Source organism: Colobus angolensis, unplaced genomic scaffold, assembly GCF_000951035.1.
Source record: "Colobus angolensis palliatus isolate OR3802 unplaced genomic scaffold, Cang.pa_1.0 Scaffold142, whole genome shotgun sequence".
NCBI classification, from domain to species: Eukaryota; Metazoa; Chordata; class Mammalia; order Primates; family Cercopithecidae; genus Colobus; species Colobus angolensis.
The window spans coordinates 4,252,272-4,264,862 of NW_012114511.1; the positions used below are offsets into that span (position 1 = coordinate 4,252,272).

Below are 12,591 nucleotides of genomic sequence, written 5' to 3' on the forward strand. Positions count from 1 at the left end.
TGGCCCAACCAGATTTGTTGAACAAATCAGTGAATGAGCAGCAGCCCAGAGAACGCCTGCTAGGATGAGGGCACAGCCCTTGGCAGGGCTCACAAGCTGCTGGAGGACCCGAAATTGTGGATGCTGCAAATGGCCACTCTCTCTGGTCTTCCTGTATCTTCCCAGGGCTGGAGCCCTCACCCTGCCTGCCCCAGACTGGCCCTCCAGACTGCCCATCCCTGACTGCTACTCCCGTAGCCTGCAGGGCTCAGCCTGGCCATCACCAGCTCTGGGAGGCCTTCCCTAGCCTCAGCCAGCTCAGCAGCCTTCTCAGCTCCAACTGCCTGACACACACAACTGCTGAACAGCCACAGTGTGAAAGAAAGAATGAACGGACAGGTGAACTCAGAACACCACAGCTGCTGAGGGATAGGGTGAGGACCTAGGCCCACCACCCTCCCTGCCATCCTCCCACACTAGGGCCTGGGTCAGCCCAGCCCAGGAGCAGGGACCCAATAATCACTCAGGGCCTGTGGGTGTCAGCACGGCACAGCCCTCGGCCCATCCCAAGACAGGGAGGACAGGAAAGCAGGCTCCAGCCTGCAGGAGGAAGTCCCACCTCCCCCGTCGCCATTCCCTGCCTCACTTCGAGCCCTGGTCACCCTCCTTGACCACAGTTCCCAGGATGGCACCCAAAGGGAAGGCAGAGAAGGTGTTCCTTTCTGACCTGCAGACAACAGGCAGTGATGAATCAGGAGGTGGAGCCAGAACCCACCCCGAAGCAGCCCAAGCCCAGACCCTGGGGGAGTGCCTCGCCACCCTCTCCCTGGAACATCTGTTTAACAGCCCAGAATGAACCTGGATGAGGCCAAAGAGAAGAGAGACTGCAGCCCCAACTCCCATTCCGATGCTCTGAGTGTATGAGGGCAGAGCACATGCAGTCCTACCTCCCCAGCCAGCTCCCTCCCTGCAGCCCTCAGGTGCCCGTTTCCTTGGTCCTTGCTCCCAGAAATCCCCTCAAGAGCACCTGGCCCAAAGCCTCCCTCTGCTTTACAGAATCGTTGCTGAGGGCAGCACACTCAGGAGCAGAGGCGACACTGGGGCCTGCAGTTAGGCCCCTACTAATGGCACTCCTCCCATAGGGACCCTTTCCACACCCCGGGCCAGACCCTGGTGGTCACAGAGGCCTCAGGGCCAGCCTGGTCCTGACACAGCCCAGCGCCTGGCCTGGCCTCCCCACAAGGCCCCACACTCTCGCCTGTCCACTGTTCCCACGGCCCAGCCTTGGCGCTCGCCTCTGAACACTGAAAACCCAGAACAGATTCATCCCCAGCCCAGCCCCAAGTCCTCCTCTCTTCTAGCCTCTGCTGAGGCAGCCCCTCTCCCCATCAAACCTCAGCTTGCCCCTTTCTCAAGTCCACCCCAGAGCCTGTGACACTACCTCTATAGCGTCCCTTGACCCTGGCCTCATCCAGGTGCTGGCACCTCCTGTCTGAACCCTGCCTGCCCTGCTGTGGCCACACATGCCCGGACACTTCTCCTGGTCCTCCCTCCGCTACCCGTCAATTCAACATCGTCCCCTTCTCAGCCTCCTGTTCAAGCCTCCCACAGCACCATCAGCTCCGCAAGCCCACCACTGCCCCACAGGCAGATCACTTGGCCTCTCTGAACCATGATTTCCTCATCTGTAAAATCTACTTTGAAGGCTCCTGCGAGGCTGTAAAGGCAGCAGGTACCCAACGGCTGGCAGACTGCAAGTCTGATCCTCACTCTGCCCGAGCCGCGAGGCCTAGCGCCCTGGGGAAGCCGTTACTCCAGCCTCAGCCTGGGCTCCTGCCTCCTGCCTGCCCTGCTGGGAGGGGCTCCGTGCAGGCCATGGCTCTGCTCTGAGCTTTCTGGGTGTCCTGTTGCAGCAAGAGGTGAGCAGGAGAAGGGCTGAGGAGAAGAGCCAGGCAGCCAAGCAAAGGGACTGCAGGGAAGGCCAACTGCTGACCCCATGTTTTTCTGGGCCTCAGTTTGCCCTCAGCTCAGTAAAACTGAGATTTCTACAAGCAAGGCCTAGAGCCAAGGAGAGAAGAGTCCTGCCCCAGACTGGCCCTCTGGACTTTACCACCTGGAGCCCGGAGGGGCTGCCCGGGCCCGCAGAAGCGAGCCCCTGGCGCACTGGGAAAAGCTGAGAAACAAACACACCAGAATCGAGTCTGAAAAGCCCAGAACCCAGGTTGCCATGGCAACCTGCAGCCAGCTCCAGCCCAGCACTCCGCAAGCCTGGGCGGGGGCCGGGACTCGCCAGGCACGGCTGCTCCCACCTCTGAGGCCCCCTCCTTGGGCTTGGCCCTGCTTCTGCTTGGACACAGGAGTGGCGCACCTCTGCCCTGTCAGGTGGGCCTGCCAGCTTTCTCCCAGAGTCAGGCCCGGCCCCTTGGCCTCCAGAGTCCAGCACCTCTCAGCACCCCACCCCGGCATCCACTGCTCCAGCACCCATCACTTCAGTAGCCGTCAAGCCCATCAGCTGCCTGGGCCACCACAGCACCCCTGCGTAGAGAGGCCTCGGGCTCCGGCCAGGTCAGCGACCTCGAAGCTGTTATGTGGGCACCGGTAGAGGGGCAGTGAAATGATTCCCCGCCTTGCCTCACAGCTGGGGGGTGCCAGCACTAGTGTGGCGCATTCCACGTGATTTTTCTCCTTTAACGGCACTTCTTCTGACAGATGACGACACAAACTCCGAGCAATTAAGCGACTAACCAAGGTCACAGAGCTGCTGCTTGGTAAGAAGCAGCGACTTGCAACTCCTGGGCCCAGGCCCCTGCCCTGGAGCCTGTTCCTGGATGCCCTGGGCTGACCCCTGCACGTCACCAGGGCCCATCACCCAACTACTCACCTGACCCCCCGGCCACAGGGCTGTGCCCAGTCTACACAGACACACAGCAGACAGAGGACGGCCTTCAGGTTTCCATTTAATGGCCAAGCCAGCACTGCCAAGATGTCCTCCTGCCTGAGAAGCCCGCCCACGCTGGCACCCCTCAGCCTCACTAGCGGCGTCCCAGTCCAGTCCTGGTGTGGGGCCTCATCTCAGCTCCTTCAGCAAGCTGTTGACAGAGCCCAGCAGCTCCCGGAAGTAGCCCTCGTCCTCACCGTCCTGCAGCTCCAGGCTGGCCAGCGCCTGGTACTCAACCTGCAGGCTGGCCAGTGTCCTGCTGAGCTGGGGGTCCTGACGGTAGTGGTCCCGGCAGGTGGCCAGGAGGACGCCCAGTGTCTGCAGCACCTTTTCACGGGCATCATGCTCAGGCAGCGCCAGGAGGTGGGCTGTGATCTCGCACCAGCCCTGTTCCCGCAGGCCTGGCAGAAGGTGTACCTGGCGATACTGCTGCAGCTTCTCTGGGGACGTCTCCTGGGTCAGCTCAGCCTCCTCCTCGGCGAACATCTGCCATCCGCCACAGCCGTGGGCCAGGTAGGGTGGGGGTGGGGACAGAACACATGGGGAGCAGTTAGCTCACACCTGGCCAGCTCTGCCCTTCAGACACGAAGGCACAAGGCTGACCCCTGAGGGCCCACCTCTTCCTCCATCCCCAAGTCTGTCTGTCTATCCATTCATTCATCTACCAACAGAAACACCTGTGTGGTGCCAGGTGCTGAAGAAACCACGAGGGGGATACAGTCTTGCCCTCAAGGAGCTTAGGGTCTAGCAGGAGAATGAAAATTAACTAATTCCCAAATAGCATGATAAAGGTAATCTAACAGTGCAGCATGGAGGCAGACAGGCTGGCTTCAAATTCCTGCTCCACCACTGACTTACTGAATGACCATGGCCGGCACTCAGCCTCCCTGAGACCCAATGCCATCACCTCTTAAGTGGAGAAACTCAGCTTGTCTGTAAAGTGCAGAAGCCCAGCTTCATCAGCACAAGAGAGTGGGAGCCAGCAGCCAGAAAGGCAACACCTGAACCCTGACAAGCAGGCCGGTTACCTGAAGGTCAGAGGTGGAGGGTTGGGAGGGTTGGGAGGGTTGGGACGGGGCGGAGATGTCCCGTGCAGCTGTACGAAGTGTGCCTGTGTGGAGGAAGAAGGAACGCCTGCCCTAACTCCAGGGGAGAATGAAGCACAGGGAAGATGCACAAGGCAAGAGGGAAGCCCAGGAGAAGACAAGGGCCACAGCGGACCACCCGGTGCTCCCTGTGGTAGCAGGAAGCCGTGGGGCTGATTGGGGCTGGCAGAGGAAGCTGAGGAGGTGTGCGATCCTGCATCCCGGGACAGCAAAGGCTGAGAAGGACCCCCTGGTTCTTTCCTACTCCACCCCTCAGTCCTGCCAGCTTCGCCTCCAAAACACACCCCAATCCCGTTAGTTCCACCTTCGTCCCCCGTGTCCTGCAGTCCACTGCCTCCTGCACCCCCTCTCCTCCAGCCCCCAAATCCTCACAACCTGGCATTGCGGGTGATAAAGATGAAATCAATCCCTTCCCTGGGACTGCGAGGCTCTGCAGGCTCCGCCCCCACTGTGCGCAGCCTGGACCCACTCACACCCACTCCTGTCACTCTAACTCTCCCCTGGGGCCTCTGGAGGCGCAGCTCCCACTTCCAGGTGCGCCCCCACACGGCCCCACTCACTCCATGGCTCCCTGCACACCTCACCGCCACTGGCCGGCCTCCCCCGACTGGCCTTCTGTGCTCACATGCTGCTGTGGTTTGAATGCGTTTCCCTAGTTCAAGTGTTGGAAGCTTAATTCCCATGGCAGCAGTATTGAGAGGAGCTGCCCTAGGTCGAGAGGGCAGCAGGTTCCTTACGGGAGAGCGGCTGTTATTCTAGAAAGCAAGCCCGGCCCAGCATGCTTTTTTCCACAAGTGCTCTTGCCCTCCCACCTTCCACAATATCGCCATGCAGCACAAAGGCTCCCGCCAGAGGCACCCACCCAATCGTGGATTTCCCAGCCTCGTGAATCATGAGCCAAAACTGCCTTTTCTTTATACGTTATCCAGTCCGGGGTATTCTGTTAAAGTAGCAGCAGACAGACTACAACACACGCTCAGGGCAATTCTCTGATAAACCTCTGCCTGAAAGCTCGCGGATGGCAGGGACTGCGGACTATTTCCCCAGCACCCGGCACAGCAGGCAGCACAGGCAGGCAGGGTCCCCTGTGGCCCTTCAGCTCCTCAGATGCACCAGAGGCCATGGAATCCAAACCCCAGGCAGGCATCTCACTGCTGCAGAAGCCCAGATGTCAGGGCATGGTCTCTCAGTAGAGGTCCTGTCACAGGCCAAGGCACATATGAGGACTGCCTGGGGCCTGGCAGACCCCAGCACCCTGATGGGGGTGTCACATTGCCCATGGGAATTCCACAGTCCCCGGCTGTCACGACAACGTGCTGCAGCGATCCCCCTGAGCTGCACAGTGCCCCTCCATCGTGGAGGACAGCTCATGTCCTTCCACCTTCAGGCAGCTCTGGACTCACCCCTAGTTTGGCTAGGTCTTCATTCTTTCTTAAGGGCTGCAAGAGGCTGGACTTAGTGACTCACGCCTATAATTCCAATACTTTGGGAGGCTGAGGCAGGACTGCTTGAGCCCAGGAGTTCAAGACCAGCCTGAGCAACATAGTGAGACTCTGTTCACAAAAAATGAACAAAATTAGCCAGGCATGGTGGCATGGGCCTGTAGTCACAGCTACTCAGGGGGCTGAGGTGGGAGGATCACTTGAGTCTGGGAGGCAGAGGTTGCAGTGAGCCAAGATCGCGCCGCTGGGTGACAGAGAGAGACCCTGTCTCAAAAAAAAAGAAAAAAGAAATCACAAGCACAGAGAAGCCCTGACCACCTCAGCCTAAGTACAGTCAGTCCTAAATCTCTCTGACTGAAACTCATCTGCTGTCCGCCCTGAAAGAAGGGGCCATTTCCATACTGTTTGTAGAGAGATGCCAGTCCTCCCCTCCCCAATCACGTCAGCACCCCATAGCTTCCAGAGGCAGGCTCCCGGGGCCGGCAGCCTCGGGGCAGCCTTGGCAAGCCTGCCTGCTGGTAGTGTGCTAGCAATGGGTCAGTGCCACAGTGCCCAGGATGCCAGGGCTGGGGGCAGCACGGACACACACCCAAGACACCAGAGAACAGAGCCCAGTTTCCCTGGGAAATGCCCAGCCAGCCTACATGTCCTTCATGTCCTTCTCCAGGCTCACTGGCCCACTCCCAGAACCTGAACTGTGCCCAGGCCTTATTAATTGGATCTGAGCACCACATGGCTGCCTGCTGTTCTAAGAAACTGGATTTCTGCAGCTTGAATAAGAGAAGAGAGAGAAACAGACTGAGAGATAAGACAGGCAGAGAGAGTCAGAGAGCTGGGGAGAGAGAGTGACAGACAGAGGCAGCCACAGCCATCCCGATACTGCCTGGGAGAGAAGGCCTGGGGGAGGCGTGTGCAGAGCGGGGGGAGGGCCAGCCTGGGAGAGAAGGCCTGGGGGAGGCGTGTGCAGAGCGGGGGGGAGGGCCCAGCCTCCGCCATTCAGCAGCAGTTCCAGCGGCTGCCCAGCCCTGCTCCACTAGTCGGCATGCGGCTATTCTGGGGAGCCTATGGCCCTAGAGGGGCAACTGAGGAAGCCCTGCCAATGCTCTCTGCAGCAACTGAATTAAGAATCCAGGCCTGGCTACTTTTCCTTAATTACGATGCTTCTTCAAGCTTGCAAAGAGGGCCGGGCACCAAGTCTCCTCCCAAGTGGCGAACAATTGGGTCCCTGGGACTCTCAAGGGCAGCCGCTCTGAGGCGCTGCCCAGAGTCAAAGCTCCCAGAGGAGGCACCTCCAAGTTTCTAGAATCTGAAGAGTCAGTGGCGCTCCAGGCTGCTCCACCCCCTCAGCCTTTTGTCCCCTGGGGGCCTGGTCCTGGCTGCTCCAGGGCTTGCCTCAAGCTGAGTCCTCTGCCTGCACACTTGGCCGTGACCATGGGTGGCAGGGCCATCTCCCATTCATCAGCCCTCAGGTTTCAGCTAAGCCACCACCACATCTCACACAACATCCTCCCTGATGTCCCCAGTCTCTTCCATCTGTCTGTCCATCCATCCAGAAGCACACACAAAGCAAACGAGGAGACCGGGTGGGCCTGGGTACTCACCTTCTCCGTGACCAGGTCGTAGAGCAGCGTGACCACGCGCACGGCCAGCACCTCTGTGCCCTTCTCCTGCACCAGGCTCCTCAGGACCTGCAGCCCCCCGAGCTTCAAGAACTGCCGCTGGGCATAGGGGAAGTGGCGCAGCAGGGAGCACAGTGCAAACAGGACCTGGGGACAGAGACCCAGGGGCAGGTGAGAGGCCAAGTGAGCTGGACCTGTCCTGAGGTCCAGGGAAGGCAGACAGAGGTGCCCCAACCTAGGCCCCATTCCTCCCAGCCCCACCTAACACCTCAGTTACAGCTACACCCCAGAACCCAAGACTGTGAGGCCAGTAGAGACTCAGACACCTTCAACATTGCCAAGTGAGTAAATGGGAGGTAAACAGAGACCAAGGGTGGGAGGCCAGGAGTAGGGCCCAAGGCCACACCACAGGAGCTGCCCACAGGCCTCTAGTCACCTCGGCACACTGCCATCTGCTTTAGTTTAGTGTAACCTCTCCCCCTATGCCACCCAGCAGATGACGCTCAGGTCCCCAAGGTAACATGCACAGCCTGGACAGGAACCCTTTCCTTTCAGGCCCCACAGTTGTCCTGGGGGCCAGGGGGGAGGAAGGGCATGGAAACACACCTTCTTCTTTGCAGTGAATGGCTGCTCCGTGGCCAGGATGACCAAAAGCTTCTGCAGGGCTCCCCCTTCAACGGCCTCCACCTGGACCTTGGGGTTGCTGGGGAAGAAGCACAGGAAAGCATGACTACCGTGCCCAGCCCAGGGATCGGGTGGTCAGGGAACCGAACCCATGCCAGCCAATCCTGGGCAGAAACAAGAACAATGCAGGTTCCCATGCAGGGCAAGTCAAACTCAGCTGGGGAAACAAAGACCATCTGGCACAGACCCATGTGGGAACAGTGGCCCACAGCACAGGTGACAGGGCTGAGGGCTCCCATGCCAGCCCCGACTCCCCAGAAGCCAAGGGGCTGGAGTAGGCTGGAAGGTGAATCGCCTCTACTACTGTAAAGACATTTTGATGCCAAAGGTGCTCCTTCAGCGTCCCTCCCGTAGGAAGCCTTTCTTGGCGCTTCCCAAGCCAGTGCCGGATGTTCCTTCCTCCGTGACCCCAGGCACATCACACACTGGGGCAATTACTAATGGGTCTGTTCCCCTCTGGGTCTGCAGCCCGAAGGTCAGGGCCCCATCCCTCTCCTCTCCTGGGTCGACACTCAGACTGCACATAGAAAATGCTTGTAGGAGAAGGCAGGAAGAAAGTGCAAGAGACAGGAGCCTCTGAATACCTAGGCAGATCCTAAAACAGAACAACCCAAAGCCTCCCACTGGGCTCCCACTCTATAACAGCAGCTACTGTCAGCTTCTCTGCCCGTATTCTCAGCACTCAGCACAGAGCCTGCCATGTCACAGGTCCTGAACAGTAGGGAATGAATGAATGAATGAATGAATGAATGAATGAATGAATGAATGAATGAACGAACGAACGAACGAAGAACACGTGTACACAACCATGAACATATCAACAGAGAAACACACCACACTGAAGTACTCAAAACCCTGAGCTGCCTCTGGAACTCCTCTCCCCACTCTGGGCTAGAGAAATAATGATGTTATTAAAACATTTCAGGCCCAGACCTCCCAGATGAAGGGATAAGGGGCCTGGCGGGGACCCCCATCAGGGCAGGGTGCCATGCAGGGGACATGGCGGGGATCCCTAGCAGGATACCCTTTTGCTGGTCCCTTGCAAGACTGCATTAGCGATTAATTAAGGAGCAAGTGGCAAGCACAGAGACCGGATGGTCAGGCCTTGGGCAGGTCAGGGCTTCCCTCTCCGCAGCCCACTTGTGAGGCCCCGAGAAGAGAGGGGACGGGCACACAAAAGCTTGAGGCCAGCAGCAGGTGAAGGGGCCAAGCCAGCAGTCAGATGGTGGCTGTCACACCCACCCAACTAGCCCACAAAGGACACTGCAGTCTACCAAAGCCACCACATGCCTCTGGCTGCCTGCCCTTGGCATGACCCCAAGCTCCTGGAGACCCAGAAAGCACCTGTTCCTCCTAACTCCCAACCTCCTGGCCAGGGGACCCTCACAGGGTCCTCGAGAGTGAGCCAGGGTATGAGGAGACAAAGACAAATCAGAAGCAGCCGGCTCCTGGTCCTGAACCAGAAAAGACACACCGTGCCGCTGCGCAGGAGAGGGCCCGACACACTGGTCCGAAACCCAGAAAAGACACACTGTGCCGCTGCGCGGGAGAGGGCCCGACACACTGGTCCTGAACCCAGAAAAGACACACCGTGCCGCTGCGCGGGAGAGGGCCCGACACACTGGTCCTGAACCAGAAAAGACACACTGTGCCGCTGCGCGGGAGAGGGCCCGACACACAGCACGTGTGCCCCCAAAGCTGGCTGAATGGAATGAAGAGAGCTCCCCGCTTTTATTCCGACCAGGAACAAGCTTCAAGGTCCAGAGCAGACGGAGCACGCTGAGCCAGTTTTCTAAAGGGAAAAGCTCCTTTGTACCACGTGTCACTCTGTAGCCTCTCAGCCAGAAAGGAAGTACAGGGTGGGTGCCAGCCCATCCCACAGCAACTCCACCCGTGTCTGCAGAGCTGCCTGGAGATGGGCCAGAGGCCCTGGGGAAGGGAGGCTGCCAGCTTCTCTCCAGATAGGCAGGGAGGCAGGCGCTGGTGCAGGGGGGCCTGGGAGCTGAGCTGCTCCCCTGCCCCCCCAACTTGAGACAGGCAGCTGTTTCATCAAAGCATGAGCTAATTAGGGCTGTCTCTGCCATCATGTGCCTAAGGAACGTCCACCCATGACAGGAGGGTCCAGGAAGAGAAGACGACCACACTGAGAGATTCACACAAACATCAAATGCTGCCTCCCCAAGGGGGGCTGCGGGATCTGACATCGCATCACCCTTTGGGAGCACTGCCAAGGAGTCCCATCCCTCATGGGCCCTCGGAGCAGCAGAGACAAGGCCCTCCAAAGACAGCACAAAGCTCATCACAGCACCCCATCATTGCAGCCCCAGTTAATCACCCAGGGCTGGGCCACCAAAGCCCTTCCACTTTCTGCACTGGGACCAGGGCAAAGAGAAGTCCCTTCTTCAGAAGGTAGGCTGATGTGGGCCGGGAGTCACCCACAGCCAAGCCAGCAGCAGGCAGTCCTACCCACTACGTCTCCCTCAGGCAGCTCTTCCCACTCCATTTCGAGTAGGAGAGAAGAGAGCTCCAACATGGGATAAGTAAACCGGAGAGAAAAGAGGAAGTCTGACCTTTTGTAAATTGCTGAAATCGGGTTCATAAGGCAATAAATTCATGTTTTCACCCACAGCCAAGTCCGTGGGTAGGGCAGGACCATGGCCAAACCTGGGCTGTGACAGTGCGCAGCCTTGGCAGCCCTGGGTCCATGCCCTGCCTGGCCTCTTCACATGATCAGCTTAAATGAGGTGCTCATGGGACCCTGGGAACTCCGGGCCTTACCCCAGGGTTCCCACAGCTTCAGGAGTTTCCTAAAAGGCCACCCTGTGAAGTGGCCTTTCAGGGCTGCCCAGGGAAGGGGTTGCAGAAACACAGCAGAGGAAGAGGGGGAAGATGAGGCCTGCGCTTCCAGCTGCTCCTCCGTCCATCCAGGCAGGGCCAGTAGAGCTGAAGGTTTCCTGAGCAATCTCCCGCCATGGGCAGAATCTGCTCCCAGAAACAGACCCTCTCTCCACAGGCAGCTCCGCCTTGGGCTCTAAACGCTCACAGCCTGGGGCTGGGGGAGGCAACTACCAAAACAGCTCAGAGTGAGGCCTCTGGACATGCAAGGGCCGGGGCCTGGAGGACCCTTGCTGGGAATTTCATGAGCAATGGCTGATGACCTTGGGCAAATTTTCACCTATGAGGCAGAGCTAGGACTACCTGTGTTAAAGACAGAATAGTTAATTAATGCCAAAATGCCACAGTGCTCGCCAATGCACTGTGGCCAAAAGATAATTACAGTAGGCTTACTACACAAAGAAGTCAGACCACATTCTTGAGAGCACGGCTTGATTCGGCCCAGATGCCTTGAGCACATATCACATACGCCAGCCCCATCCTCCTCCAGCCTATGGACTCTGGACCAGAGCTGCAGCCCACCCCTGGAGGGGCCAGTCCTGCTGGCTGGAAGGTAGGTATCCTGACAGTTGGGGATCTGAGTGAGTTAAGAGGGCGGGGGCCTGGCACGCCTCAAAGTGACATTAGTGGTGCTGGTGTGCCCAAAGTCAACAGAAGGATATTAAGGACGTAGCTCATCTCCGATGCGATAAATGAGAATAAACCTTGTTCGGGGCTAAGCCGGCTGGACTAAATAAATACCATTAGCACTTGGATTACTGGGATGTTCACAATCAGCAGGCAAGTCAGCTGTCTGTGTGCAGAGGGACGGCAGCAGCTGCTACTCTGTAAATCTTGCAGGGGGATGGGCTGGGGGTGGGGCGGGCTGCAAAAATGGAAGTGATTGCATTTGCAAAAACCAAAGAGTTTGGGTAAGGGTGACAGCAATTTGGGCAACAGTCAAGAGTCAGAGGTCATAGTTTAGCTAACTGAAGCTGAGCATGTGTCTGGGTGGAAGGGGACTGAAGGAGCTGACCACAGGGAGGGCAGCCCAGCTCGACCAAGGGGCCCAGGAGATTGCTGCCCAATACATACGCCGGGACTGACTTCACCCTTGGGCTCAGGACTAGCCACATAATTTTCAGGCCCAAGTGCAATATGAAAACGTGGGGCCTTTTGTTCAAGAATCATCAGAAATTTCAAGACAGTGAGAACAGAGCATGAAGCCAGACACGGGCCCTTTTGAGTGTGGGGTCCTGGGCCACTGCACGGGTGTCAGGGCCAACAGGGCGTGTGCACGGAAATTCTGCTCCAGGGTCAACCGGAAGGGCTGAAAAGGAAGTCTGAATTTCTGAAAAGGAGAACAACTGGAAAAGGCAGAGCTCTAGGATGGGAGTAAGGATGAGGGTGACTAGTTAGATGGGGGCCAAGGAAATGCTAAGGTGTAACTGAAGAGAGCTTCTGTGATTGAGACTGCCAGGCCAAACCAGGACACCAGAGGCACAGCAGAGGGATGTGCTCACTCACGAGTCCTCGTGACATTTCTCAGTGCAACAAATACTCTTTTCATTCCCTTATGACAGTAAAAAACTACCATTTTTCATCTGAAATGCCTCTGAGATGATGCCATGCACTGAGGGCAGAGGGCACATCTCAGGGGTATATGGGGCCAGGCTCAACCATTCACCTGATGAAGTGCATGCTCACCTTCTCGCCCAGAGAAAAAGATTTCCTCTGGTGGCCCCACCTTGCTTATGCCCTAATGTGTAGCCTCCATCATCTGGGAAAGCAAGAATTTGCAGGATGTGTAATCCTGAAATAGATGTGTTCAAGAGACATCTATATTTGCCTGACATCCAGGGATGAGTGGGATTAGGGAATCAATCAGTTAAGATACAAACAACTGGCCAGGAGCAGTGGCTCACGCCTGTAATCCCAGCACTTTGGGA

General features: G+C 57.8%; 1 protein-coding gene across 2 annotated transcripts in view; it reads right to left on the bottom strand.

Moving 5' to 3' along the window:
- Positions 1-2,913: 2,913 nt before the first annotated feature.
- SIL1 (SIL1 nucleotide exchange factor) overlaps positions 2,914-12,591 on the bottom strand; it is a 245,699-nt gene continuing 236,021 nt past the window's right edge. For both annotated transcript variants that reach the window (XM_011935316.1, XM_011935317.1), the window contains 3 exons: positions 7,691-7,787; positions 7,067-7,231; positions 2,914-3,403 (listed from right to left, as the gene is read on the bottom strand). In XM_011935316.1, the coding sequence (XP_011790706.1) occupies positions 3,047-3,403; positions 7,067-7,231; positions 7,691-7,787 (619 nt within the window). In that variant the 3' untranslated portion in view covers positions 2,914-3,046. The remainder of the gene's footprint in view (positions 3,404-7,066; positions 7,232-7,690; positions 7,788-12,591) is intronic.